This window comes from Lepisma saccharinum, chromosome 14 (assembly GCF_977018435.1).
Source record: "Lepisma saccharinum chromosome 14, izLepSacc3.1, whole genome shotgun sequence".
NCBI lineage: Eukaryota > Metazoa > Arthropoda > Insecta > Zygentoma > Lepismatidae > Lepisma > Lepisma saccharinum.
In genome coordinates this window covers 62785200-62812123 of record NC_139242.1, presented here as the reverse complement: position 1 = coordinate 62812123, position 26924 = coordinate 62785200, and the positions used below count along the sequence as shown (strand labels likewise).

The 26924-nt window shown below is 37.3% G+C and overlaps 2 protein-coding genes across 4 annotated transcripts in view; one reads left to right on the top strand and one right to left on the bottom strand.

Annotated features, from left to right (window-relative positions):
* Positions 1–14691, bottom strand: part of LOC145998570 (uncharacterized protein F13E9.13, mitochondrial) — a 36063-nt gene extending 21372 nt beyond the window's left edge. Inside the window, exon 1 of the mRNA XM_083134999.1 lies at positions 14450–14691. Coding sequence (XP_082991125.1) covers positions 14450–14525 — 76 coding nt within the window. The 5' untranslated portion in view covers positions 14526–14691. The remainder of the gene's footprint in view (positions 1–14449) is intronic.
* Positions 14692–15119: 428 nt separating this feature from the next.
* Positions 15120–26924, top strand: part of eIF2beta (eukaryotic translation initiation factor 2 subunit beta) — a 28592-nt gene continuing 16787 nt past the window's right edge. For all 3 annotated transcript variants that reach the window (XM_083135778.1, XM_083135777.1, XM_083135776.1), the window contains exons 1-2: positions 15120–15304; positions 23625–23805. In XM_083135778.1, coding sequence (XP_082991904.1) covers positions 15287–15304; positions 23625–23805 — 199 coding nt within the window. In that variant the 5' untranslated portion in view covers positions 15120–15286. The remainder of the gene's footprint in view (positions 15305–23624; positions 23806–26924) is intronic.

The window sequence follows — 26924 nt, the reverse complement described above, 5'->3', positions numbered from 1 at the left end:
AATTGTAAACCAGTAGCTTTATTTTAGATCATTCAATTAAATTGATCTCCTTAGTAAATATTATAATTTGCACAAATGTACACAGCAGTAATCAGGATAGTATTCACTAATAAGAGTATGTATTATACATAGTATTATAAATATAATAAAGAAAATGTAGTAACTGAATGCTTTGTGACATTGTGAATTATATCGATGGCGTTTTGTAGAATGTGCAACAGGGACCTACGACACAGTTTTCTTTGTTCCACTTTGAAACGGTTTGTTACGAATTGTAAGAGATACTACAAACATAACACATTAAGCAGTAATAAACACAACAAGCAAAGCCATTCAAGCAAAATGCCACGTTTGGTGATTGTTCTACCTGCTTCCCCTCTCACGTTTGGAATCGTACTTTCCAGCTAGTTTCGTTCCCCTTGGCCGGACTTTAACTGGCCTCGTGAACCTGGTGAAACCAGTTATTTTTCAGACTTATGGGACGCTCTAGACTAAAGTGCAGGCGAAGAGTTTTGTTTACAAATTTTCCGCATGGCGTCCAGCGGAAGGCGTGTCCTTCTGGCAGAAATAAACTCTGCTGTGAACACAATTACTCATTTTAATCACATTGTAAGAACAGTTATGGCACACTCATCTTGCGCATGTTGCTTCATATCGCTCTCTGTTACAATTACAATACATTTTCTGAACTATACGACGCACGCTTTTAGAAGCGATATAGGGCGGAGCTACTGAGAGCGTGTCCTTGGCGACCAGCCAATGGCAGGAGTGCAACGTTGTACAGTTAGGAGACTGCGGCGCGGAAGTTAAAAGCCGTGTTCTTTTTTTTTCTTGCGCGCAAGAAGTTTTCATAAAACTCGCCACTTGAAAGTTCATCATAAGATGGGGAATGACATTTTGAACCTGACTGTCCAAGTCCCATGCATTTCCGTCGCCTACAGCCGGAGTTATCGTACCTTGAAGAAACAAGGGAAAAATCACCTTTCATTTCCTTCCGCCTGTTTTTTTCGTTGACACCGTGTTGACGCAGCTGAGTTGTTGTGTTTAGGAAAACTGTGGGTGTTAAATTCGTCTCCATATAAACAATGACCCTTCATTGTTCTGGGCGTTCTCGAACATTGAAAGCCTGGGTCACTTTGAGTTCAGCGTTTTCGTAGCAAGGCTGGTGTAAAATTATTCGCTTATCGTTCACCACAAAGAACAGTTGTGAGAAGATTAAATACAGCCCTTTCGAGCAAGAGTGTGTGTTCTTTTTATTTTAAATAATATCACTCTCGAAACCTAGCACCACTAGTACAGACACCAAGGGTAAAATAATACATTCACAAGGGAGAAATATTATTTTTAAAGTGTATTCGTACTTCAAGGAATCGGCGTCGGAAGAAGTGCGTGCTGAAACGTGTTTTCACATAGTCGAGAACTTCCGGCTAAAGTGTGTGGTGTAAGTGTTCATAGTGTGTCGCGTATTACAGGATAAAACATCTACCACAGAAATCAGTGAACCCCTATTCAAATATGCTGTGAAACATGCTAGAAAACAGAAACGAGAGTGATGATGGTGGTCTTGCAGTTCCTCTATAATAAATACCTTCAAACTTCTTTCAGGTACGAGTTTCTCTTCTATACTTCAGTGATATGATATTATAATCCTGTGTAGAAATATTCACTGTATTATTTCACTGTACTCAAATATAATGTGCATGCATTATCAAAATAATGGACACATCGCGAATTTTCTATCCTTTCCTTCCGCTAGCAGTTAGTTTGGCAACAGCTCAGTAGCACTGGCTGGGTATTGGCCGAACTCATGTTCCTTCTAAAAGCGTACGCCGTATAGTGCAGTTTGAAGCAGGGTTGGCAAAATTTGTGTTTTTTTTTTAAAAAAAGAACAAAACAAACTGTTTTTTTTGTTTAAAACATGTTTTTTTGTTTTAAACATAGTTTTAAACATGAGTTTAAAAAACATATTTTAAACAAAAGAAAGTGAACCTTTTCCCAGTAAATTATAGTTAAAGACGTTAAAGAAAAAATACTCATTTTTATGGGTGTAGCGGCGGCAAGGAGAGTTTATTTACCTTTGGAGATAAGGTTTACCATACTGCAGGGTGTGCGGGACACAATTTTTTAGGTCGGGACGGGAAATTCTTTAAATCCCGACATTCGGGAGGAGGAAAATTCTCAATTTCCCGACAAAGTCGGGAAATTTTCGGGACGGGATATGTTCGAAATTTCCCAAAGCTCTTGAAAACTCGAATTCTACACGTAATTTCCATCTTAAGTGCTTGTTTTTGCACTTCTGGTACAAAACTAACAATTACCGATAAGTTCCAGATATTTACAATGCAGAAAACGTCGAGAATTTTTAAATGACCATTCGGTATTTCCCGACTGCTTGGGATCCCGAAAAGTCGTGGTCATTTTCCGAAGTCGCGATCGGGCCGGGAACTTTTGCCCCAGACACGTAGCCAGGAATTCTTTGTAGGGGGGGGGGGGGGTGCGAAGTCAATCCTAGAGGGGGCAATTTCTTAATATATTTTGTCACATTGGCAGATATAGCAGGGTACACAGAGGCACTTGCCCCCTCCCCCAAAAGAGATAAGTGGATGATATCTTGAAACTGCAACGATCAATAAAAACTTCGAGCAGCATCAAATAGCAACATTTCGATAATGATCTTTCCAGATTGTCAAAGAAATTGTTTTGCATTACCAAATAACAGCAAAAAAGGCGGATTTGTTAATTATCCCAGGAACGGCAATAAATAAAGCAACGTTTGTAAATATATATGTAAAAATGAATATTAGATGGTCATTTTCGTGTGTGTTCCGAAAATGTTGTATATTGATATTAGCATTAGCAGTTTCACTGTAATTTCGTAAGTAGGATTTGAGTGCATGCGGGTACAGAAAATAAAACCAGGTTAAAGTAATGCGTTTGATGCTTGCAAAATTGTATTAAAATGCCGTTCCAAATAAATGAATGTGTGTTTGCTGTAACAATTTTTTTCAACCAAACGCAATACACGAAATATACACCATGCATCAGTTGCTTTTTCGCAATCCTGGTAATTTGTAATCTTTAAGATTAAAACACGTGTAATATTATTAGAGTCACTTCCGTCGCCATTGGTGTGAATGTAACATTGCAAATAAACAAGTAATGTGTTGTTTCCGAATAACAACTGGCAAAGAATGCACGTATAATATTTAGTAGTAGCTACTCTTACCGTCCAGTTCATACATATGTACGTACAAGGAACAATTTCGGAATGGTGGTGTGTTTTTTACAAACACACACATTTATAATAATAACCTTGCAAGAAACTACATACCTAGTAGTACATAAGACGTAATACCAATCTTTTAAGAAACGTATACAATGTATATGTGTGATTTTGTATGTTAACTTCCAAAATTGGCAAAAAAAAGTTTACTGTTAACAAGCATCCTTACGATGTTGACATGCATGTACAAGGAACAATTTCCTACTGTTTTGTACCTAACCTAACCAACCCTACCCTAATATTCATGGGAGAGCATAAGACGTAAATGCCAAAGTTTTTTTCGGTATTTACTACTTAGAGGAAACGTTTTATGCGAAGTAACATATTTTTCATTACATTGTGCGAGATTTTGTACTTTAACTTTAAAACTGGCAAAGAATAATAATAATAGAGACAGGTACAGCAGTATCTTTACGGCGTTGATACGTATATACAAGGAACAATTTCCGAATGGTGTTACGTTTCGTAGATACAAAGAAAATGCACCATTATAATAAACCTTGCACGAATCTACTTGCCTGAAGATGCATAAAACGTGCACTCAAGTTTTTTTCTGTTTTTTTTTTTAACATTCATATGCAATACACATGATCTTGTATTTGATTTTTCAAAATAACTGGCCTAAAAAGACGAGCGGCCAGGGGCAGCATTAGCACCTTGGGAAATACATGCTAACAACACCAAACCTGGCCTGCCTAACCTATCCACGTAGGCATATAATAGCATAAATAAGCATGTAAATAGGTTTGGCAAATTATAATTTGTTTATTTAAGCTATTATATACATACGTGGATAGGTTAGGCAGGCCATGTTTGGTGTTCTTAGCATGTATTACCCAAGGTGCTAATACTGTCCCTATCTGCTCGTCTAAAAAGAAACACAGCTTGTACGTATATACAATGTATATTTTCCTGGTGAATATTACTGTTTTTGTAAAGAAATATATACGTTCTTGCATTGCATTAGCATATAACGTTGCACGAAACTACCTATCTGAAAGTATATACAGCCTGGAGTTTCTTCTTTTTTCTTAATAAGAACAAAACATGCGTACATACAGTACTACGGTACTTTACATTACTATTTGATTCTTCCTTTTGTGCTAAGATGATAGTAATTCCCAAAATGTACCTTGTACGGAACCGTTGATTAACGATTTTTTTGTGCTATTCGAATTTGTTTTGAATACAAAAATTTAATTTTCATCTGCATCGTTAACCAACTTTCACAAAAGCTGCATTATAAATAAAGAAGAAACCTATAAGATGGTCAACGTTGATAATACTAATACTCGCTATTCGCTAAAGAAGGGGTTACGGATTGATAAATTAGTAAGAGCAAAATAGAAGATTGCTCTTCTCATTCCGTATATTTACACAAACTCAGATATGTCAGCCTTGCACTAAAAATTGAATAAATGTAACTTGCATTTGTTACGACTTCGTAAAATTTTGGTCACTGATTAGTAGTGTTTAATATTTTTAAAAAAGTGACCGTATGTCTTACTGAAAGATAAGACGACGAATATTCTTTTTTGCATTATGTTAATTGGAGTACGTGAAAAATAAATTGAAAATTTTGTAAGCATCCCACTACTTCGAAAGATTACGGGTTATATTGTATCATATAACATACATTTGATATTATATGAGAGTAAGACACATGCATTACCTACTTCTATCAGCTGTTTCATTTTATTGCAATAAATATTTAGTTTTTTTTAAACATATTTCAGTTGAAAAAGCATGCATTTGGAATTGACAAGCAGATATTAGCACGTAATAAACAAACAAAACACAATCGAAAACACAACTTTCTCCAGTTTCTGTTGCCAGGTCGTACGGCAAGCAGGAGAAAGTTCCACCTTACAAGGCCGAGGATAAAAATGCTTGGTGCAACCCACCGCCGCCTAAATCTCCCGCCTGTCGTTATCCAGCACTTTGTAAAGTGGCAGATTAAGTGGCGATGGTGCAACCGGCCCTAAATCTCCCGCCTGTCGTTATCCAACACTTTGTAAAGTGGCAGATTAAGTGGCGATGGTGCAACCGGCCCTAAGGGACCCATGCTTTAATGTTTTAGCAAGTACAAAAAATGTATTACAAAATTTTTACACAATTCATCAAAGTGTAGATAATATGTAACCATTATTATTTAATTAATTCGATTTTTCTTACATAACACAATACAATGGTGTTGTTGGATTCACATTAGATACATTTATGAGTAAAAATCTTGCATCCTGAAAACCAGAGGGAATCATTATGAAGCATGATTTATAAAGGGCTCCATTAATCAGTTTTGCAGAGAGGCCCAAAGCTGTTGGTACATATTAATCATCTATTAACATTATCGACCTGTAGATATCAAGTTGATACAGTCTCTATTAGCTTATTTATGTTAAACTTTATATTCTTTGAAGTGGCGAGCCCAGGATTTTCGAAAGGGAGGGGTTATGTCTACATTTTTAAGTAGTCATTCCTCATTTTGCCATATTTTCCTGCCTTTGACGTTATTTTTTTTAAATATTGGACCGAAAGGGAGGGGTATAACTCCCACTAGTCCCCCCTTGGGTACGCCGCTGCGCAAGTGGTGTTCCCAGGGTCTTTTTACGGTCCCCATTTTGTCATCTTTTCCTTCCTTGGACGTTTTTTCTTAGATATACTGGGCCAAAAGGGGGTTATGTCTACCATCCACCCCCCTTCGCCCTGGGCACGCCATTGAATGACACTTTATTACTTAAATATTAATGTACATACTCGTTCTGCTGAAATGATTCTAATTCCTCCGCGTAATTTTTATCTCCAAACTGATATATCTTTTGTGACGGATAAAAAAAATTAAGGAAATAGGTTGGTATCACTTTCTGTTGTTTCAGAGATTTTCAAAGTGATCTTGTGTGGATGCTTGCAGTTGTGGAAAGCGCGTGGGATAGTGTGAGTGTTTGTTGCTTCGTGTTTTGTGCTGTGAATTTATCGGAATGAACGCGTATTTAGGAACGGTTGATGTGAAGTGCGGGTGTATTATTGAGCAATTGAAAATTGCTTCGTTTAGCTCGAGAGAGATACCAACACCGCATTTACCGGACTTAAAAACAAGTTAGCCCAAGGGGCTTTGTGCGACATTTCCAAAGGGTGGCATTCAATGGACCAAGAGTTTGAAATTTATTGTGGTGAGTACATCGTCTATGCATGTGTTTCTTTGCAGCGTAAAATAAACAAATGATTCCCATTTTTTTTTTTTATCTAAATCGGTTTGGTCACCGTTTGACCATATTAAATAATAATGAACAAATAAAGGTACTAATAAGTAAGTAAGAAATTCCGTCTCCCTTTAGTCGTATGCGGAAAGTTCGCATATGCAAAACGTTTAATATCATATGAATAACGTTACCTGGATTTTTTTTAAAAAGTAAATGTGACGTTTGCGGATCATATGGTTTATTTTTAGTACAGTCACTTTATTACGATATTTTGACAAATCCAGCGACTGGGTAAATGAGGCTATAAACCTTGAATCTTTCCCCTCGGCATGTCGTTGTACTACATGTTTTGTTGTACTGAAACATTGCTTGCCTCCTTCGTAAGACTACGCTTCGCTACTGCAAAACATGCAGCAAACTTTCGCAATTTGCAACAGCTGACCGAGACTTTGCCATTTTATCAACTATAAAAGTGTAAACACAGATTATACTAAGCCGCGCGTCAGGCTAAGTTTGCAGCAGGTTTTATGTATCAATCCGCGCGAGAACGGACATTTCCACTTTGACATGAAAAACGTTTTAAATCCATTCATTTTACAGATAATGACACAAACATGAGACGTGCAAAATATCTCGGCGATATTTGTTTCGGTTCTCGAGAAACACGCCTTCAAACACCGCTGAAATTCACCTACTACGTCACGGATTTGAAAACGTCCTCTCCACAGACAGGAGGTCCTCTGACGTCATCACTTAGAAATGCGTGTAGGCGGGGCTTCTGATCGTCCCGTCAACTTAGCATGAGTCGCGGAATCGACATCAAATTCACTTGTTACTGTGTAAAACAAGTATCTTACAACTTCCAGTGCAAAAATCTGTGCTCCATTTCTTGGAGTTGAATTATGCCCTAGCAATATAGTAGTATTTACCATAATTCAGCCACTCGGTAGAGGGTTTTCCCATTAGGGTGACAAAGCAAACCTTGTAACAGTCAATGGCTGAACACGTGAACAGCCTTGTTCATTGCGAATACATAGATTAGTTCTGACTGGCAAGAACTTAATGTTATAGGAATGCCTTTTCTGGAATTACAGTTATTTTCGTCATAATATTTTCTTCACAAATTTTAAGATAATACTTTTAGAACACACTGGTTTACACGTCAATTTCTGCAATATAAGAGGTGATACGGTATAAAAAGGTACGGTGAGTTTTTAAATTTCCTGCAGTAAATGACAGTTTTCTTCAGTTAATATATATATATTGCAAATTTTTGTATTTAGCCTACTTTTACGTCACTTTTCCGTTCACTTTGTTTAACCGCAACGATGAGAACGCATGGTTAATTTATTATGTATCATCTCTAACATCACATTTCTTCCCACTTTTGGCTAATCGCTACAATGAAGATGAATAACTACAAGCAGTATTCGAAGTCAGGGTGCAGGAGTACAACCCCCCCCCCACACACACACACTACCACCAACTGCACAATCTAAGTATCACCCAAGCTACCATGATAAGAGACGAATTTTTTCTTCTGTCCCATCTCATTTCGAAAACATTCACTTGTCCCATCTCCTTTTATGAGACGAGACGGAACATGCCTCGTCTCGTGAGCAACACTAACATTAACAATAGAAGCATCCCCCTAGCTGTCCCCAAAGTCTCGAGCAAACATCCTCCCATGTAACAATTTATAGTTCAATGAAATGTCACTCACAAGGAAACAGTCATGCCCAGGTCGAGTGTCATACCTCGAACATGCGACTTCCTCAGATAAATCATGAATTTTGTGTATAATAATTACAACGCCAGTTCATTCCTGGCAATTCTGATTCTGCAGTTTGCTTTGCATATATAAGCAGGATAATATATAGTTTTCGAGGGCTGTACCGTCGAAACGAGGAGTCAAAATAAAATTATAAAAAAAATATTAAGAAAGTTTTTTTTTGTATTTATAATGACAAGCCTTTGTATACGTTGTTAATTCTATATTTTTCTAGACTTGAGACGAGAACGAGAATTGCCCTCCCAAACCGAGACGGATGTTTATAAATTGAGACGAGACTGTCAATGAGACATTTACAAATAAACACGAGACAGACATTTACAACTCTCAACGAGAACGAGACCAAGGCTGCCATGTCTCGTCTCGATAAGATCCTTAGTGGTGAAGTTGTGAACCAAGCAATTAATGCGTTCGGGGTAACGAGATGAGGCGGCTTTTTTCGCAGTACAAAATTCAAAATAATTATATCGTACCATTTCAGTATGGGATATTTTTATACACATGGACGTATATATAGTTCACGGGGGGGGGGGGGGGATGGATCAACTTTTGGTATGATTAGGGTTGCTTTATTTCGTAAGTGAAAATCCAGGACACTGCTGGCCGGAAGCTTGTTGGGGAGCATAGGGGAGGGGATGTTGGACCCGACAAAGTTGTGTGTTTGTAGTCAGGAAGTCACGCCACTTAGTATTGATACTTTTCTGTTCATCTTGTGTCACTAAGTTTTTAAGAACCAAATTTCTTTAATATGATTCGAGGGGGAAAAAATAACTGATTTGACAGTCTCAATGCAGTTTCTTATCGCAGAAATTCCGAAACTATCAGGAAATTGCAGATATTGGTCTGCAGTCCCATCTGGTGTGTGGAATTACGAAATTTCCTTCCCATCCGTATCCCGTCCTATACGTCTCTAATTTAAGAGAATGAAATAAGTCCGAAGGAATTTTTTATGAACAAGCGGATAGAACAAGGAAACTGGTAATTTTAGTTAACCAAAAAAAGAAGGGGGTGGACCCGTTGAATCCCCCTTAAATACGCCCATGGTTATACACATTATTTCCTTGTAATGATTATATATAAACTAAGTATAGATATGTACTGCGCAACTAATGTAATCTTCTCAGTGTATTTTCTCTTATCTGCACAAAAATATTTGATCATAATTTGCGCAACAGAAATGGAACACAAACTGAAATTGCTTTATGGAAAAGAAAGTTAAATAGGCTTTATAAATAAAGTGAAGAATGTGAAAATTCCTATTTTGCACTACATAGGTTACGGTAAATATCGATAAATATAAGTTTAGAAAATATTTTTGAGTGTCTGGTCAGCAACCAATTTTATAAGCAATATTTTTCGCATGGCCTGAGAACACACACGCAGCTGAACCCTTTCATTTATCTTGCACGTGAGCAGCACGGATATTTCATAGAAGAATGATCATTACAAAGCATAGCTTTCCTTTCTCCTATCGCTCCTTCTTCCATTATTTAAATCGGTACAAATTTGTAAAACTTCTGCACGTGTTCGCTCACCGTGGGCTACCCATCCGGAACTGGACGCTCGAAGCAGACGACAAACGAGCTCTCCCTAAGGAGTGACGTAGTAACATGGCGGCGGCGTGTTTTCAGCGCAACGCTAGCCTAGCAACTTTGGAAGTCTCGTTTCTGCCTTAAACTGGACGCAGAGAAACGCGAGAACTTGCAGGGGTCATTTTTCCAAGGTGTAGTTTTTAAAATTGTTGTAAAAAAAAATTGAGTGGAAATGTCCACTGAGCTCAGAATCTTCCGTGCCAGTCTTGCCTCAACCGCCGAGCTGCTTACATCGCAGACACTGAGAAAATCCACAGTATTGCCAACCGCACAACACATCAAAACCCGCATGCATGTCGAGCGGAATGTATTTTTGCTTCTCTTTGTATCCTGAAACATAAAATTTTAAAACTACTTTCCGCGCATAGATTATTTAATAAATGTGTCATTACTTAATATAAGAGCGAAATAACTTCTAAACATGAGAGCATGTGTGTATATTTCGAGCACGCAAAACGAAAAATAAACGGAGATAAAAGTAAACAACAATAGGCCCCTCTTGAATTTAATGACAAATTATTGTTTTTGGTTTAGAAAGAAATACATTTATGAAAAACGTGGTTGCTTCGTCCGCAATACATCCGACCCTGTAAGACACACGCAATTCAAGTTATACCACCAAAAAAGCATGATTTGTTATTGGTGATATATACAATCAGGTGCATTGTCTGCTGCTATTACTCTGGTTTCAATTTATGAATCACTTCACTAAACCAGGATTCAAATCTTGGTCTGTCCATTTCTTGCTGATAATCACCCTTTCTTTGCGCGGAACAGTAAATATGCGCCTTCAACAAAGCTTTCATTGCCGCCAGTGGGTGAAACAATAAGCCCCCCCCCTTTCCCCTCATTGTCGGTTTCTTCAGCCCTGGCGGTGGTTTTGCATGGTGGTATCCTTCCATGTTTTATTCCCCCTTCCCCCACTCACCGAGTTGAAGGACGTCTCGTCCAAATAATAAACATGTTTCTTCTCACTGCAATATCTTTTAATACCGCGGAGATTCTTTTGTCGTCAAACAACAAACAATCGTTTCCTCGTGCTAAACTCAAACCGCAAATCATTCAAGACCCGTGATACAATTCGTGCGCACATTCACCTCACGCCCTGTTTTACTTTGAACTTGTTGCCGCAAGGAGGATTATGCATTTAAAACAACTTGCTTGACTTTGAAGAGCATTTCCCTTCGGATGAAGCCCAAAATAACATTCGGGTAAAACCGCGCGCTGAACAGGAGATTCAGCCATTCTCGCGGCTCTACAATAAACATAGGGTTAAAATAGTGGGATGTGCAACACTGGTATCACCGATTCCACGCGTTCTGCAACGCATTCAGTCTCGCTCGACTCGTTCTAAAGTTTCAGTGTCTCTTCAACGCAATACACATTGCAGTTGGCGAATCTGCGGTTCTAAGTTCGTCTGCACAGTGATTGCAACCAATTAAGTCCATACCTGCTAATGGATGTATTATTTTGTCTGTATATTACAAATTAAATAACTGTTTTTTTGCAAGTATGCAGTTGTGTCGGAATAGAACCCGTCTCAGTGGAACTATATTCTTGCGCGCACGTTTGGAACTACATATGCGAAAACCTGCTGCAAGGTTGACTTGACGCTTGGCTTAGGTGCTGCACGTATCTGTTGGCTGCACAGTGTACTGCTTTTCCATGTTTACCTGCACTTAACGCGTTAGGCGGAGCCCCGACCGCCACTTACGTTACACGAGACTTTAAGTGCTAGGTAACGTTAGGCGGACATTGAACAACCGCAAAATGGTGTTAATTGGGGGATAAGACGTTAAGTGGAGATGGTGCAACCGGCCCTTAGTCCACCACGGACACTATTTCCTTCAAAGGGGAGACTCTTGCATCACTACAGACAATGTTTGCCTACTGGTTACGTTAACCATTTTGCAAAATATTGTGTGAATTGTATTATATTATAGTTGAAATACATGTTTTGACACCTGACAAACAAATAGGAATCCCCTGACTGATAAATGACTTCTTGGATTACAGTGTCACCTTTAATATTTCATATTAAATTTCATAGAAAGAAATTGTTTTAATGGGGCGCAAATAACTTTACGGGGTGCCATGGCATTCTCTTTAACATTTTTTTTTACTATAGATCATTTGGCTCCCAGGGCCGACTCCCGCCGCCCCATAGCTATGGCTCTGAACTTGGACTATAAGAATAGCAGATATTGCGAGCGAAGCGAGCAAGGACATTTTACGAAATGTATTGTTATTTGTATAAAATTTGAAATGGAGGGGGCTATTGCCCCTTGCAAGTCCCCTTGGCCGTCTGTAAGAAAAATGCAAGGAACACGTAAAAACTAATTCCATCATGAGTATCCAATTGTCCTGCTATTCTCAGATTCTCCTAGTCTTGTTTTCTTACTTCAAAGTTTGCTTCCCATAGAATGGACTTCCGTCCAAGGTGGGGGGAGGGCAATACCCCATGCCCCCCTGTGGTTTCGGCACTGTTTGTGAGTGTCTCTTCATCAATATCACGTCATTGTTGCCATTAGCTAGAAGTGGCAGAAATGCAACGATACGTAACAAAACTCAAATATCCACTCCTCTCTCTATCACATGAAGCAAAAATTTAAGCAGTTCCAAGTTCATAGCAACACATCCCAAGAAAAACATCCGACACCTTTACGCCCTTTTAATACAAGACTACTCAAAATGTCACAACTCTTCTAGATACTGATAATTGGGAAATCATTTTCCGAAGTCTGTATCTGGAAGGGAATTCCCCCCTCCCCCCAATCATGATACGACATTATACGGAATCCCACACACCCTAATAAATCACAAAATCAATAAGTGTCTTTGTTATGTTGCTAGAGTAACACATGATATAATTGTAAAGATTATTGAGAATTTCAGGCAGGAATGTGTTCTGTATTTTTCACAGATGTGCCAAAACAGGCTCTCAGGGAGGGACAGTTGCCCCCTGCCCCCTCTAGCTACGGGCTTGTTTTGCCCCCGATCCCGGTACCGACTTTTCGGGATCCCGCACACCTCTACTGCAGGGACAAAGGTTGGGGGTAATAGCCCCCTTTTTCCGTCACTGTTGAAGTAGGTTAGGATTCATATTCATCTAAATGTCAAGAAACTGAATATTATTGAATTACTATCCTCGTCCTGGAAAAATCAAGGTGAAATATTTCCTGTTGCCTGAACAGTTTATATAGCAGAAAACAACCTGCAGTGTCATAATCATAATACATTCTCCAGATCAATTTATCTTTCCAAATACAAAATTATGTTACCAAAAGTAACCATCTGCGCTTCATTCAGTTATACTATGGTTATACAAACCAATGAATCGTATCGCAAGAGAAATAAAAATCACGTCATGATCAAAATCACGCATTGTGTATTCAGATATTAGTTTCCAGCTTCCACCTGTCTGAAACTTACAGGACGGTAGGAAACAAAGAACTGAGAAGTTTCGATTTCTACAGTAAAGCACGGGTCTTTCTTGTCGCACAACAGTTTTGCTACCTTGTGCATAAAACGTAGGCATGTGCCCTAAAATTAACGTCCCGTGACGTCAGAACATCAGGTTGGTCAAGTGTTGTGCGATAAGTGACACCATAAAGCACGGATTAATAATAATAATAATAATAATAATAATAATTCCTTTATTTAGAGGACGAGGTTCAGCCGCAGGCTGCTCTACCACCTAATTGACACAGATTCAATGAAAAAACAGGGTTGCCAAACAAAAAAATATCATAGATTATAAAATATTAAGTACCAAAATGTGTTTTAAACACTTCTAAAAAAACATGTTTAAAACACATTGTTTTAAACGTTTAAAACATTTGTAAAAAAAACAAAGCCGTCTGTTTTAAACGTTTAAAACAAAGTGTTTTAAACACACTTGTTTTAAACATGCCAACCCTGGTTTGAAGTCATCATGCACGCGCGAGGTCTGCAAGCAGCAGACGATTCTCACAGAACAAACCAGCTTCCTGGCCCGTGTGTTTGGTGAATCTCGTTCTTTCACGAGACGCACGGAATGCGACTTTTGGGACAGCATAATGAACCCCAGGAAACGCACGGAAGCTCTTATGGGACAGCCAGTTACCATAACTCGTTTGTTTAACGCGTTAAACTCGTGCGACTTTCGGAACGGGCCCATAGTATCCTTATCCTACATAGAGAAGTTCCGAAAAATCCCACCAGATGGTATATCGGACAATTTTAATCGCGATTAGCCTAACTGCACAAAAGTAGATGACGAAATACGACTTTTGACAAAGAATGCTATTGAGTTGAGTGCGATAAGTGAGATCCAGTTCACGCACATTGGACGGGTCTCACTTTACGCACAGTTCTTGAGCTTCGCCCCAGCTTTCGACTTGTGACGTCACACGAACCAAACCGAACCAAACATGCAACGAACGCCTTTGATCCTGACGTAAGAACACAAAGTACAATCTCAATGACTATGAAAGGGACTCGGGAACTGTGCGATCAGTTATACCTAAGAGTATTTGTATGTAGTTATACCACAGAGAAGATAATTCTTTATACTAGAACTGTGCACATCACATGCTCTTACCTGGCAAAGCACCAACGTGAATCATACCGATGATGCTGCAACTGTGCTTATTGAAGAGTTTGTGGAACCGATTCATCTTAAAAGTTACGTTTTAAATCTTCTCCTACATTGAAGGCAACTAACTATACATTCAATAAACAACCTTCGTGATTAGCAAGCTAGGCTATATATAATTTAAGTACTCCCTCACAGACAGCGTTGACCACGATCATTCTATGCCACGATCGTGCCTCGATCCACGATTCACGACGCTATCCGAAGACCATGTTCGAACGATTATGATATGTCTCGATCACAGACAAATTTGTCGGTGGTCTCGATATTGCCAAGTCATTTTTTCCTAAACAAACAAGAAAAATAAACTCATTTAGTTCCTATATTCAATTTTTTAATATTTCTGGCGCCAGAAAATATTCCAGCCCCCTCAGTCTCCCTCTTTTTTTTCTCGCCTCTGCCACCCACCCACACAGTCTGCTAAAACAATATGAACGCACTGAAATTTTGTGGATTATTGTCTTTTGTCCCTTCCTTTCAGAATGTAAATCAAAATATTACCACATTTTGCATTTTCTTGCGTTAGCGCAACTTTTGTTTCGTTTCATATCATTCTGAACTTATCCCAAAGATGTCGTTAGTATCCACCACCTTTCTTCATCCGTTTTATGATTGGCTCAGGCTTTCCCGTGTGTACCACATGGATGAAAAAGGCTGATGCAATACTTGTGTAGAGAACTTTGTTAGCGGGAAATAATTTTTTAGTGCAATATTGTTGACGTTGAAGTACAGTTAGAATTTTCTATCTTCGCACGTGGCAAAGGAGTGAACTTGTGCTAAAATATGGCAGAGGATGAAACGGTAAGATGAGTATGAAAGATGGTAAATAAACACGAATTTGCATGTAGACGTAGAAGCCAAATATGCTGCGTGGTATAGACTTCTGTGTACACTGTATATCGATACCAAGAAGTTTTCAATTTTTATTATTGGGGTGCATAACCGTGTATAGTACATCAGAAAATTTGGAAAACCACGCCAGCTTATGTTAATTTCACAATATTTACAACTGTAAGCTGTCCAATATTGAAAGAATTCATCGCCTAGAAAATAATAGCATATGATACTTTGTTTCGGAAAATAAAACCCAACATTTAAATGTAGTGCAAAATTGCTGAAGAAGCAATTGTAGTTTTGTATTAGAATTGTGTTTAATGGTGCCAATTATACAATAAAATCGTAGATTTCAGCCAATATATCTGAAAATGTGACCTTCGAAGTGGTGTGTGCTTGACTTTCACCGATATTTATTACGTCAACCAGATAATTTGGCACGCCTACGCCTAGAATGACTTTAATATCAAGAGATATTAAGCAACTGATTTTAATACAGCCAAATTTACACGTGTTAAATCATCTAATACTCTAAGTAAATTCAGAGTTCTCTACAATTGCATTATCTATTAAAAATGAGATTACAGATTTTCATAAAATAATATCAAATGTCTTTAAACGTTTAAGCCCACATTGTGTTCAGAGAGACTATTTCAAGTGCAGAAATATAATTTGAATTTTCATTAGCATCTGGAAAAAGTTTATTTGGGTCCTTGGGCACTTTGTTTCCTTCTAATTTGCTTATTCAGATTTGTCTTTAAGTACAAGGGAAATTATTGTGAAAGAAAAGTAATAAAAAATACGTCATTGCATGATGTAACTACAGGGTTTCCTTACACCTGGAAATCTCAGGCAATTTGAAAAAAAAATTACGGAGTAACTATCTTCACCAGGTGGTGAAGCTAGCTATTGAGCTATTTTCACCAGATTGTAATCTGGGCATGTGCATGATGTACAATCTAGCCTGCCCTTTGACATGAGTGTGTGTATTTTTTAGTTGATGTGCATTTATTTTCGTGCAGGAGACAAGTACTTTTTTTCTGCATGCCATGGAGTTGGAAAAATACCGCAATGTGTTCTGATATGGACTAGTGCTGCTAATATGTCACATGGCATAAGTATGAAGGGGTATTATGTTCCTAAATGCTTTTGTTGTTAGGTTAGCCAGGTCAGGTTTAGGACTACTAGCATTAAAATTACTTCTGTAAATACTTCCCATCGCCTGATGTATTTTCTGGTGTTCAGCACTTTCTGCTATTCCCACTACCTCGTAACAGTAGTAGTTGCACACATTTTAAATTTAAAATAACTTAGCGGTAACTTCAGCAACACTGCAAATGAATATAATAAAATAAGATAAAAGGCAATGTTATGGTATGATGAGTGAAGTAACTAGAATACGGAAATCCTTGTTGATAATAATAATTACAGTTATAGATATTAATAATTATACCTTCATTATCCTACCTTACACAAGCTACTTAAAAATATGGAAACTCCTGCGAAGAAAAGCTGGAATGCTGTAGCTAATAAGGTGCAGGACCGCCTTTAACTTCCAAAACGGCTTGCAATCTTCAAGGAATGGACAAATACAAGTCCTGGGTGGTGGATAATGGGATCTTGCACCATTCTTCATGCAAAACATGGTTACAATCCTCTGTTTCAGTCTGTCACGCAGTGCACATTTTCATCCACGCAGGTGTTTATCTGATGATGTCTTTCTGGTCACACTATTATGTCATCATGGTCTTGGATAGTCCCCCTCTTGATACGCCAAATAGCATGGCTACTTTGGTAACAGAGTCCCCTGCAAGGCAGGCACAGACAATTTGCCCTCTTTGAAACACTGTCGGCTCCGACATGATTCAGTATCAACTGCACTGCACGCTATCTACAGTGCAACTATTCACTCCTACCAGTCCGACAGGGTCCTATCTCACAGTGCAAAAAAAAAAAAATTTCCACAAAAACCTGTAATTTAGTCATTAATTATGTGCACAGAGTTATATTATTTTTGGAGCGAATTTACAATACTGGACCCCTCCCAGATTTATGTAATATTTCGCATACTCTGTAATTGAGGCCTCCTAATCACGAATTTGTAGTTAAAATTTGGGGGTCATGTGTAGAAATAGCAAAATAAGCAAAATTGAGTGGTCCGCGATCGGAACAGAAACCCTGAATTTCTCCACAAAAACAATGGTTATTTCAATATTTTACGTTTTAGAACGAAATTTTAACTGTTTACGTAACCTAACCTTACCGTGAATGGTTTTTGGGGCTATGCGTGATTGGTTTGTAGGGTACCGTAAAAAAATTTCAGTTTCGTAGCACTTGAGTGACAAATTTTAACTACACACTCGTGATCAAGTTTCCTAAATTATTGACTATGCGAAATATGAACAAATGCCCTGTATTATTAATATGTACCCAACTAAAAGTTACTGAAACAAACTTACGAAAGAAAGAATTTTATTTCCTACCTTCAAAGTTGCCATCTTCCTCACACCATACAGATTGCTTAACAAGTGAACGATACGTTGAACAAACATGATTTCCATGCTTGTATGAGGAGAACGATTGCGGTAATTGAAAATCTTATTTTATAACTTCTGCACGTCAATTAACAATTTCAACACTTCTCCCCCACTTGTTAACCTCAGATACTTCATCGGGACTACGTATTTCGTGAGTATAAGAACAACGATAGAAATTACGGAAGAGTCCGGTATTGTAAATTCTTACCTTATTTTTTAATTAGTTTTGTTGTACAGTGTGTGTACTGATCTTAAATTTTTGCCAATACCAATAAACTACTGTTATAAAATGTAGTATGGAACCGATATTCTACAGATTCAATATGAAATTGCAATTGTTTCTTGAATGGTTCATTCTCATAACATATATATTACATGCTTTCATTCATAAAAATAATAGCAAAATGTCAAAATATTGCACTAAATTATCATATTAAATCATAATATATCATATTGATTAAATTATCGATAATATTACCAACAGAGTAATATATTTATATCGGCCAAACAATCTCTCTAATAATAAATAATTATTATTGTTGTTATAAAAAGGAAGGTGAGGAAAATATGGCTATGAGAGGAATGTAGGAGACCATTCATTTGAAAATAGTAATGTGCTGTTTATTTTGGTACTCTGGAAAAAAAATTGAGGATTTTGGAAATCTCAGGGAAAATACATTTTTACTTCATGTGGGTAGCAAAATATCATAATACCTTCTAAGTAGGGATGGGACCGATTAATCGGTACTCTATCGGTATCGGCCGATATAGGCATATCGGTTTATCGGTAAAATTACCGATTATTTTACCGATCCGATATATCGATAAATATTTGATAATTTAGTGCAAAATTCTGCCATTTTGTTGTAATTTTTATGGATAATCTCCATGCCCTACTTTCTAAAAAAGTAAGTGTCTAAATATGCAACTTATCTTGCACTGCAGTCACCTTGAAACACACATTTATTAACGAGGTCAATGAACCTTTCAGGTTCTTCAAGGACCGTTTCTAATTTTGTATTGGATCGGTTATCGGTATCGGTAAATTTTATATCGGCCAAAATTTCATATCGGCCCATCCCTACTTCTAAGTAATATGAAGATAAAATAAATCCCCAGAGGTGGTAGTTTTTATACCATTTCTAGGCATCAGTTGAGTGTCTTTTTTACTATAGTGCAGACATTTCTAGTTTTGTATTAATCTTTGATTACAATAAGCCTTGCAGAATTCTACTTTTAATACTAATATATGAGACATGATCCCAGGTTTGAATCCCAATCTAGGCATGTGTGGGGGTGCTCCTTCACTAATTTCATTATATCATCAATCATACTCATCATTGTGATTAGCCAAAAGTCGAACAAATGCAAACTAAAAGAAACCATATCACAGAATGCAGATTACTACACTCTTGTGTTCAACAAAGAAAGTAGTCACTATTATAAAAATCTATTAGTGAAATAGTGTATTGAAATTACAAGAAGGAGGCATCCATTCTGGATGTCACAAACACCAAAGAATAATAAAATATTGATAGCAGTGGTAAATTTTTGTTACTTCTTGTTCTCTTTGCCTTGTATATTGCTTTCTTTTTCTTGAAAGTGATGTAACACAAGTTTTTGAGCAAATGTTTTATAGGGATTGTATTATATACTTACATAAGATGACCATGTGACTCTTATTGTGTAAAATTGAGACTTGTGCTTCAGGTGAAAGACATAAAATCTAAAACAAATTGTAGTTTTGTTAAGAGAGAAATGAGTGTCCTTGTCGGATATGACAAAGAAGTGAAGTGAAGGTACAGGACACCCTCTGTATACCTATGGAGAAAGTGAAATATTTTACATGGTTTAGGATGATTATGTTCAAGTTTTCTGTTTTTATCTCAGATGTGTTAATGTCAAGTAAACTAGGTCTGTTACCTTAGCGTGTTACCTGACATGGAGAATAACAGCCCAAACACTTTGCACAAGTGAATATAGCACCCAGCATGACATTACACAAGAACATCTATAATTTTACATTTAGGTTTATGACTGATAGCAATTTTTGAAGTATTCTTTTGCTACGAGGGTCGCTATTTATATTTTGAGCCTTGGCAACACTGATTGAAGTTACGTGCGATTTGACGTTTGCACGGAATCGTCTGGCATTATTGACCATAACGTACTTCAAATGTTTTGTCAATAGCTTCATTTGTGTTGTTTATGTTGCCTTGGAGATTGCGCGACAACAATAAAATGGAATTAACTCGTGAACATTTTCGTGCGATGATTTTTTATGATTTTCGACGTGGATTATCAAGTCATCGATCAACTTACTTCCACATTTAGCGATGAAGCCCCATTCTTTGCCACTGTGAAACGCTGGTATAACGAATTTAATCGTGGCCGCCATTCGCTCACCGACGAGATTCGCGAAGGTCGTCCAAAATCAGTTGTTGTTCAAGAAATCATTGATGCTGTGCAAAACCTAATACTGCAAGATCATCATGTGACATACTATGAGATTGAGGCAACCATAGGTATTAGTTCCACCAGCATATATAAAATACTACATGATCATTTAGCTGTGAGAAAGGTATGTTCTCGTTGGATCCCACACAATTTGACAAAAACTCAAAAAGACGCTCGCGTCAATTGGTGCAAACAAATGCTCAATAAATACAATTGTGGTGCTTCAAAAGACGTATATAAGATTGTAACAGGTGACGAATCATTGATATATGGATATGAGCCGGAACGTAAACAGCAGTCGACTGTATGGGTGTTTCAAGATGAACCCTATCCAACAAAAGTTGTTTGCGCTCGAAGCACATCGAAACAAATGGTCGCCTGTTTTTTCGGGAAAACTGGTCATGTGGCAACTGTGCCTTTAGAGGAACGTAGAACGGTCAACTCTGAATGGTACACAACAATTTGTTTGCCAGAGGTCTTCGGTCAAATACGGAAAACAAACAAACGCCGTCGGTTCATTCTTCATCAAGACAATGCCAGCTGTCACACATCTCGTCTAACAACAGACTTTATGAACAGTCAAAAAATCGAATTGATGGGTCATCCGCCGTACAGTCCTGATTTAGCACCCAATGACTTCTTCTTGTTCCCGAATGTCAAGAATAAATTGCGTGGACAACAATTTTCGTCGGCGGAAGACGCTGTTGATGCGTTCAAAAACCATATTATGGAGGTGTCTCAAGAAGATTGGAAAAACTGCTTTGACAAATGGTTCGAATGAATGCAAAAGTGTATTGACCATAAAGGAGAATACTTCGAAAAACAATAAAGCAGTTTTCAATGCCAAATTCCTGTTTTTTTTCATTGTTAGGCTCAAAATATAAATAGTGACCCACGTATTTGAGTGTGCATACAACGGGTTTTTACTGTACTACATATATACATTTTTTACTTAACTCTCGAAAACTGTTCAACAATTTATCAAAATGTATGAATTAAGCAAAAGTTCAGGGTTTCATGCTGTTAACCTCTCTGCCAGCATGGTCATGTGTTACTAGAGTACTAATATTGTATTATCTGACAGACAAAATAAATGCCATAGCAACAATGAATCTGTAGATCATGCCTGTGTATTTCTTGAGCACTTGTAACACGAAAACGAGGTCCAACTTTCAAAAGTTATCAATGAAAGTTGTTTGTTTTAGAGAGAGAGGAGAAGAGAAAAATATAATTGTTTAAATGTAGAGTTTTCACATGAAATGGAAGTTGTCCATACTTTCACTTGTCAAAAAAAAAAAGTTATTGTGGCCGTAGTAGTTTGCACAAGGGTATAAAAAAGGAAAGTTAAAAATTGTACTTAAGTATGTGAGTATAGTGCTCTTATTGTAAAACGACGTTTCAGAGATTGACTATCTCGATCCTCAGGTTCGTATAAAAAACTAAGTACTTGACATAGTACTGCGTCAAAAATGTAATATGAGGATTGTGGTTAAGGGTTGGTTAGGATACATTTAAAATATTAAGTTTTTGCTATTAGAAGTACGTAAAAACCAAGTCGTTCCCTAAAAAAACTTGTACGCAGACCTATTCACAGGTAAAAAAAAGTTAAAAATCTAAAAAAAACCTGCATGAATCACAATGCAACCTGCAGGTTTGGCCTTTCCTACCCAACTGTGCTTCTCAATCCACATGAAGGTCAATTCTCCACGAATGTTTCCCCTCCCCTTAATTTTCTCGTTTCCCCTTATTACGTCACAAATCCAACCTAAATTCACGTTCCTCTCTTGCAGCTTGCATAACTTCCGGAGTGACGTGGAAACCGATATTGGGTTCAATCTTCCAGGCTTTGTCCCATTTTTTGAGGAAATTGATCCACCCTTCTTCCAAATTTCCTTCGTCCGTATTAAGATTATTCTTCCCCCCTACAAATATTCGCTGTTTCATACACGTTTCTTCCTAATTTCCTCCCCTCTTTTCTGATTATCTCTTTTTTTGCGATTCTATGCCCACTTTCCAAAATGTGTTCTGAGAGACCCATTTTGGGAACTTTTTCTCTTATGTCCTTTTCATGCTCGGTCCATCTTTTACCCATATTTCGGCCCGTCTGTCCTATGTACTCCTTCCCGCATTGGCATTCTATTCGATAAACCCCCTTCTCTTTTTCCGGTATTTCCCTAGTTGTCTTTCCTTTCTTATAATGTTCGTATTGCTTGCATTCTAGAATTATTTATCTTGTAGTCTACAGTTATTACAAGCATAAAAACAGTTTTTTGTTGTGACGTTTCAGGAGAACACACGCTCCCTTCATCAGACATTTATTTTTAGTTCGACTAAAGATACAGTTATAACAATGGTTAAGGATTTTTTTTTAATAAAAAGAGAATCTATTATACAATGGATTGCAGAAGAACACTGGAATAAATTAAATAATGAAAATAGTAACATGGACCCACTATGGAGTTTTTTTTTTTTCATAAGTGGAGTAAGCCATCATCTTTAAAATTTAATGTAACAGAAAACATCAAGAAACTGTGGAAGCAATGATGATTTTGAGTTGCCTGATATTTGGGATTCATAATATTTTTTTAATAAAAATAATGTGATCAAAATTTTTATCTGAAATAAAAATACAACAGACTGCTTGTTTTTCACAGTTATGTTGCTATATTACAACAATGTAACATTGACACATCCATTGTGTAACGGATTATCTTTTTATTGAAAATATTCTTAACCATTCTTATAACTGTATCTTTAGTCAAACTAAAAGTAAATGTCTGATGAAGGGAACGTTTGTTCTCTGAAACGTCACAACGGAAAACTGTGTTTTTATGCTTGTAATAACTGTAGACTACAAGAGAGATAATACTGGGAATTAATGTAGAAGTAAATTGGAACCTTAGTTGAATGCATTTAGGGACTTTATTTTAATGCTAAGAGAATCAAATTTTGCCTGCCCTAACCTAACTACGAAAGCATATATTGAACAAAATCTTAAGTAATCACTAAAACTCCGCACAGTATGTGTTAACAGAAGTAAATTGAAATCAAACCATGTTAAAATTGCATTCGTAGCATGGTGAAATTGCATTAAAACAAAAGGAACTTGGGCCGATGCACGAAATATTATTTCCACAGACGCATAAGTTAACAGTAGATAAGCACTGTACAGTATAGTTCAGATCACAGTATGTCCAGTTCTACCATATCATGCAGATATCTTTTTTGGGGAGCCATTTCTTTATAATCATTTGTAAAGCAAGTGTTGATTTCTGAATTCTGTCTGCCCACAGATCTTTGACCCTACTCTGAAAAAGAAGAAAAAGAAGAAGAAGACCCCTTTCGACATAGATGCAGCCTTGGCCGAAAGCACTCCAGCAGAAAGTAATGATGCAGTGGAGAATTCTGTTGACGAGAAGGAGAATCAGGAGCCACCGAAACAGAAGGAGGAAGATGACTTGAAGGACATAGATGGTGAGTCTGTAGTGGAATATATGGCTTCTGATGAGATAAGAACGTCTGTAGATGAACCTTGAATATGAAGACAGAAGTTACTGGGTTGTATTAATGTCCTCACTAAGATACAAATTTTGAAGTTGTGTGAAGTTCGTAGTTTAATTCATCCCCTTAGCTAAATATTTTTGTACCCTAAGCAAAATTGTGGTTTGACACTTTTTTGCATCCTTTGATATTTTCTTCTTATACCATGGTTTGTGAAATTTGCACCCTATAATTTTAAAATGAAGATACGAAGAAAAACCTCGTTGAAAAATAATATTGGTTGTATTGAAGAAAATTCATAGTTTTGCATTTCTTATTTAAAAAAAACTTTTAGCATATTTTAGGATAGTTCTGTTATGTCTTAGTGTCTCAAGAACATCTTTAAAAATGTTCTCTTACTACTACACTTTGAGAGACAGAAAATTCCAGCAGTGTGTTAGCACAAAACCCTTCTGTCAAGTGTAAATTTCTCTTGTCGCATATTCTGAAAATAAGCTTTGAATGGCACCCTAGGCTTCAGATCCCCTCTAGTTTCTTTAATGTTATATTTTCTCAAGAACATTGGGTGAAGATTTCTAGGTACATGTCAAAGATACATTTTTTGTACATCAAAAATTAAATTTTGAATATAAAATATGCATATATGCTTACTATGTTGATATTGTAGCAATATCAACCAGATATGTTTTCGATCAAGACTTAGAAGGCGAAGGCTGGGGCCATACCTGATCACGTGGTCCTTGACGAAAGTGTGACGTCACCCGGCGGACAAATCGCTTTGCACCCTGGTTTCGCAGCGGAACCAGATCAGAAATTATGAACAAAAACGATCCTTCGTTATGCCCAGAAGCTATTTGGGCCGTCATAGTTTCATGTAAAATTGAAGTTAATATGCCTGGCCATGCGTTTTGTTAAACAAATGACGATAGAAAGCAAAAGTTATGTAGAAACGAAAAACTTATCTATTGCTCATATTTAGGAGTGAGAGAGGTGCTGTTGTCACTAAATCATCAATTTGGTAACTTTGCTTCGACTATTGATATTTAGATCTTCACTAATTTTTCTTATTAGGATTCCAGTTCGGAGTCTTATGAATCTTTGAACTACACTAGGAGGGATGTGAGGAAGTTCACAAACACTTAAAAAAAACTTTCGACTTTGAACGAAAACTTTTAAAGACATACTGACGAAAGGGTGGGGGGGGGGTCTTTGAATCTGTAAAAAATGAATCAGTATGTTGTGAAATAGGGGTGCACACACACTGGAGGGTTTGTGGAAGCTGGTTGTGTAACTTTCTTTGGGGGGGGGGGATTGTGATGAAAATTTGACTGAATAAACAATCGAGCAATGGAGGACATAAGTTGACTACGTTGTCATTTAAGCATCACTGCTATATAGGTAGCAGGTTGTGGATTCCCAAGGGAATTATAACAGTTACTAGACACGAGAAGAGATGGAATTTTCACGAGATGAGACAGACCAAAGTGTCGTCTCTGGGCAACACTACTATTTGAGGTGCAGAATGTCCAGCTATTAAGTATTAAACTTTAAATTGCCACGTGAATTCTAGTTGGGGATTACATGTGGAAGGGGAAGTTTCCAACTCAAGTAAGGTTTGATTGATTGAACTGTTAAGTCCGCTTTATGCACAGAAAGGCTAACCGGAACTGGATCTATAATTTAAAGTGAGATCCAAACCACTGTTTCTCCACTGGGTATCGATCCCGGGACCCAACTTTAGTAAGGGAATTAAGCACTAGGTTAGGAGATATCCAAGTCTTGAGTATCACTATTGTGCTTAGTTTGGTGTGGAGATTGAGAATTAAATTATTTGGATGAGGTCGGTATTCAATCTTCAATACCAACAGTGAACCTAAAATTGGTATGGAAATTTTAGTGGGGGACTTGATATTAAATTGGGGGGAGGGGATATGCAGCTCTGATCTTACATGGTCAATTGACCATGAAAATCAACATTAAATAATAAGAATACCAAAAATAGTTGAAGTACACTACTAAAGAAGAGAGCTGATTTTATCTCTTGAAAGCTAGCAAGTCTACCCAGAACTCAACTGTTTGATGTTTGCAAAATTATGTCTTGATCGGGATGAAAAATGACAAATGCTAATTTGAACAAATTTTTCTTCTTTCTGCTTGTCATGATTTTTGTTGCATGAAATTGCAAATCTAAGCATCTTCTTTTCTCTTTCTTATGCTAGTGTTAAATTTTTGGAAAATAAAAATAATTGGAACTGAGCATAAAGATCTACAGTGTCAGTGCTGGTAATCACGTGTATGATCCCCTAATTACCAGATAAAGCGATGTGGAGACGCTTGAAGTCAAAAAAAGTAAATGGATGGACATGTGGGAGACTTGCTGGACAGGCAACAGTTTCAACAGTGACCTTCCACCATTTAAAAGGCTCAGTTTAGTTTCATCTGCATTGCTTTCACCACGTGCACTTTCTCGTGTTATAGATTTAACAATACATCTTTCTTGGATTTTCCCCTATAATTATGAACACTGAAGAAGAGGATCCTATTCATAGGCTTCCAGAAGGAGGAACAACGTGATAAAGAGCTTGGAAGGCAATTTGAAAGAGTGAGGTGACACCCTTTGGCGAAGAAGAATGTGAATCATAAAAAGAGAGAAAATGCATCCACTGTTCACTCTACGTTTACAGCGAGCACATAGTTTTTTAATGTATGGAATGTGCAAATGGAAATCTTGATAGCGATGAAGTGTGTGTGGAGTATAGAGATGATATAGATCAGGCATGTCAAACTCAAAATCTGAACTGGGCCAAATAGTCAGTAGTGTTAGATACAGTGGGCCGCAAGGAAAAAATTAAATTATTTTTAATACTTTATTTTAAAGAATGACTAACATAACACTTAATAAAGTATATTGAACATTCATTGAAACTTGATCATTGCTTCTTGCCTGACAGCTGGCATTTTTTTTTCTGCCACCAACTTATCAATATCAGGAGACATCTTATTTAAAGCAGCTACTTTCAGAACACAGCTAAGATGAACGTCTGATAATCTGGATCTCGTTGGTGACTTGTTTCCTTTCACGAGTGAGAAAA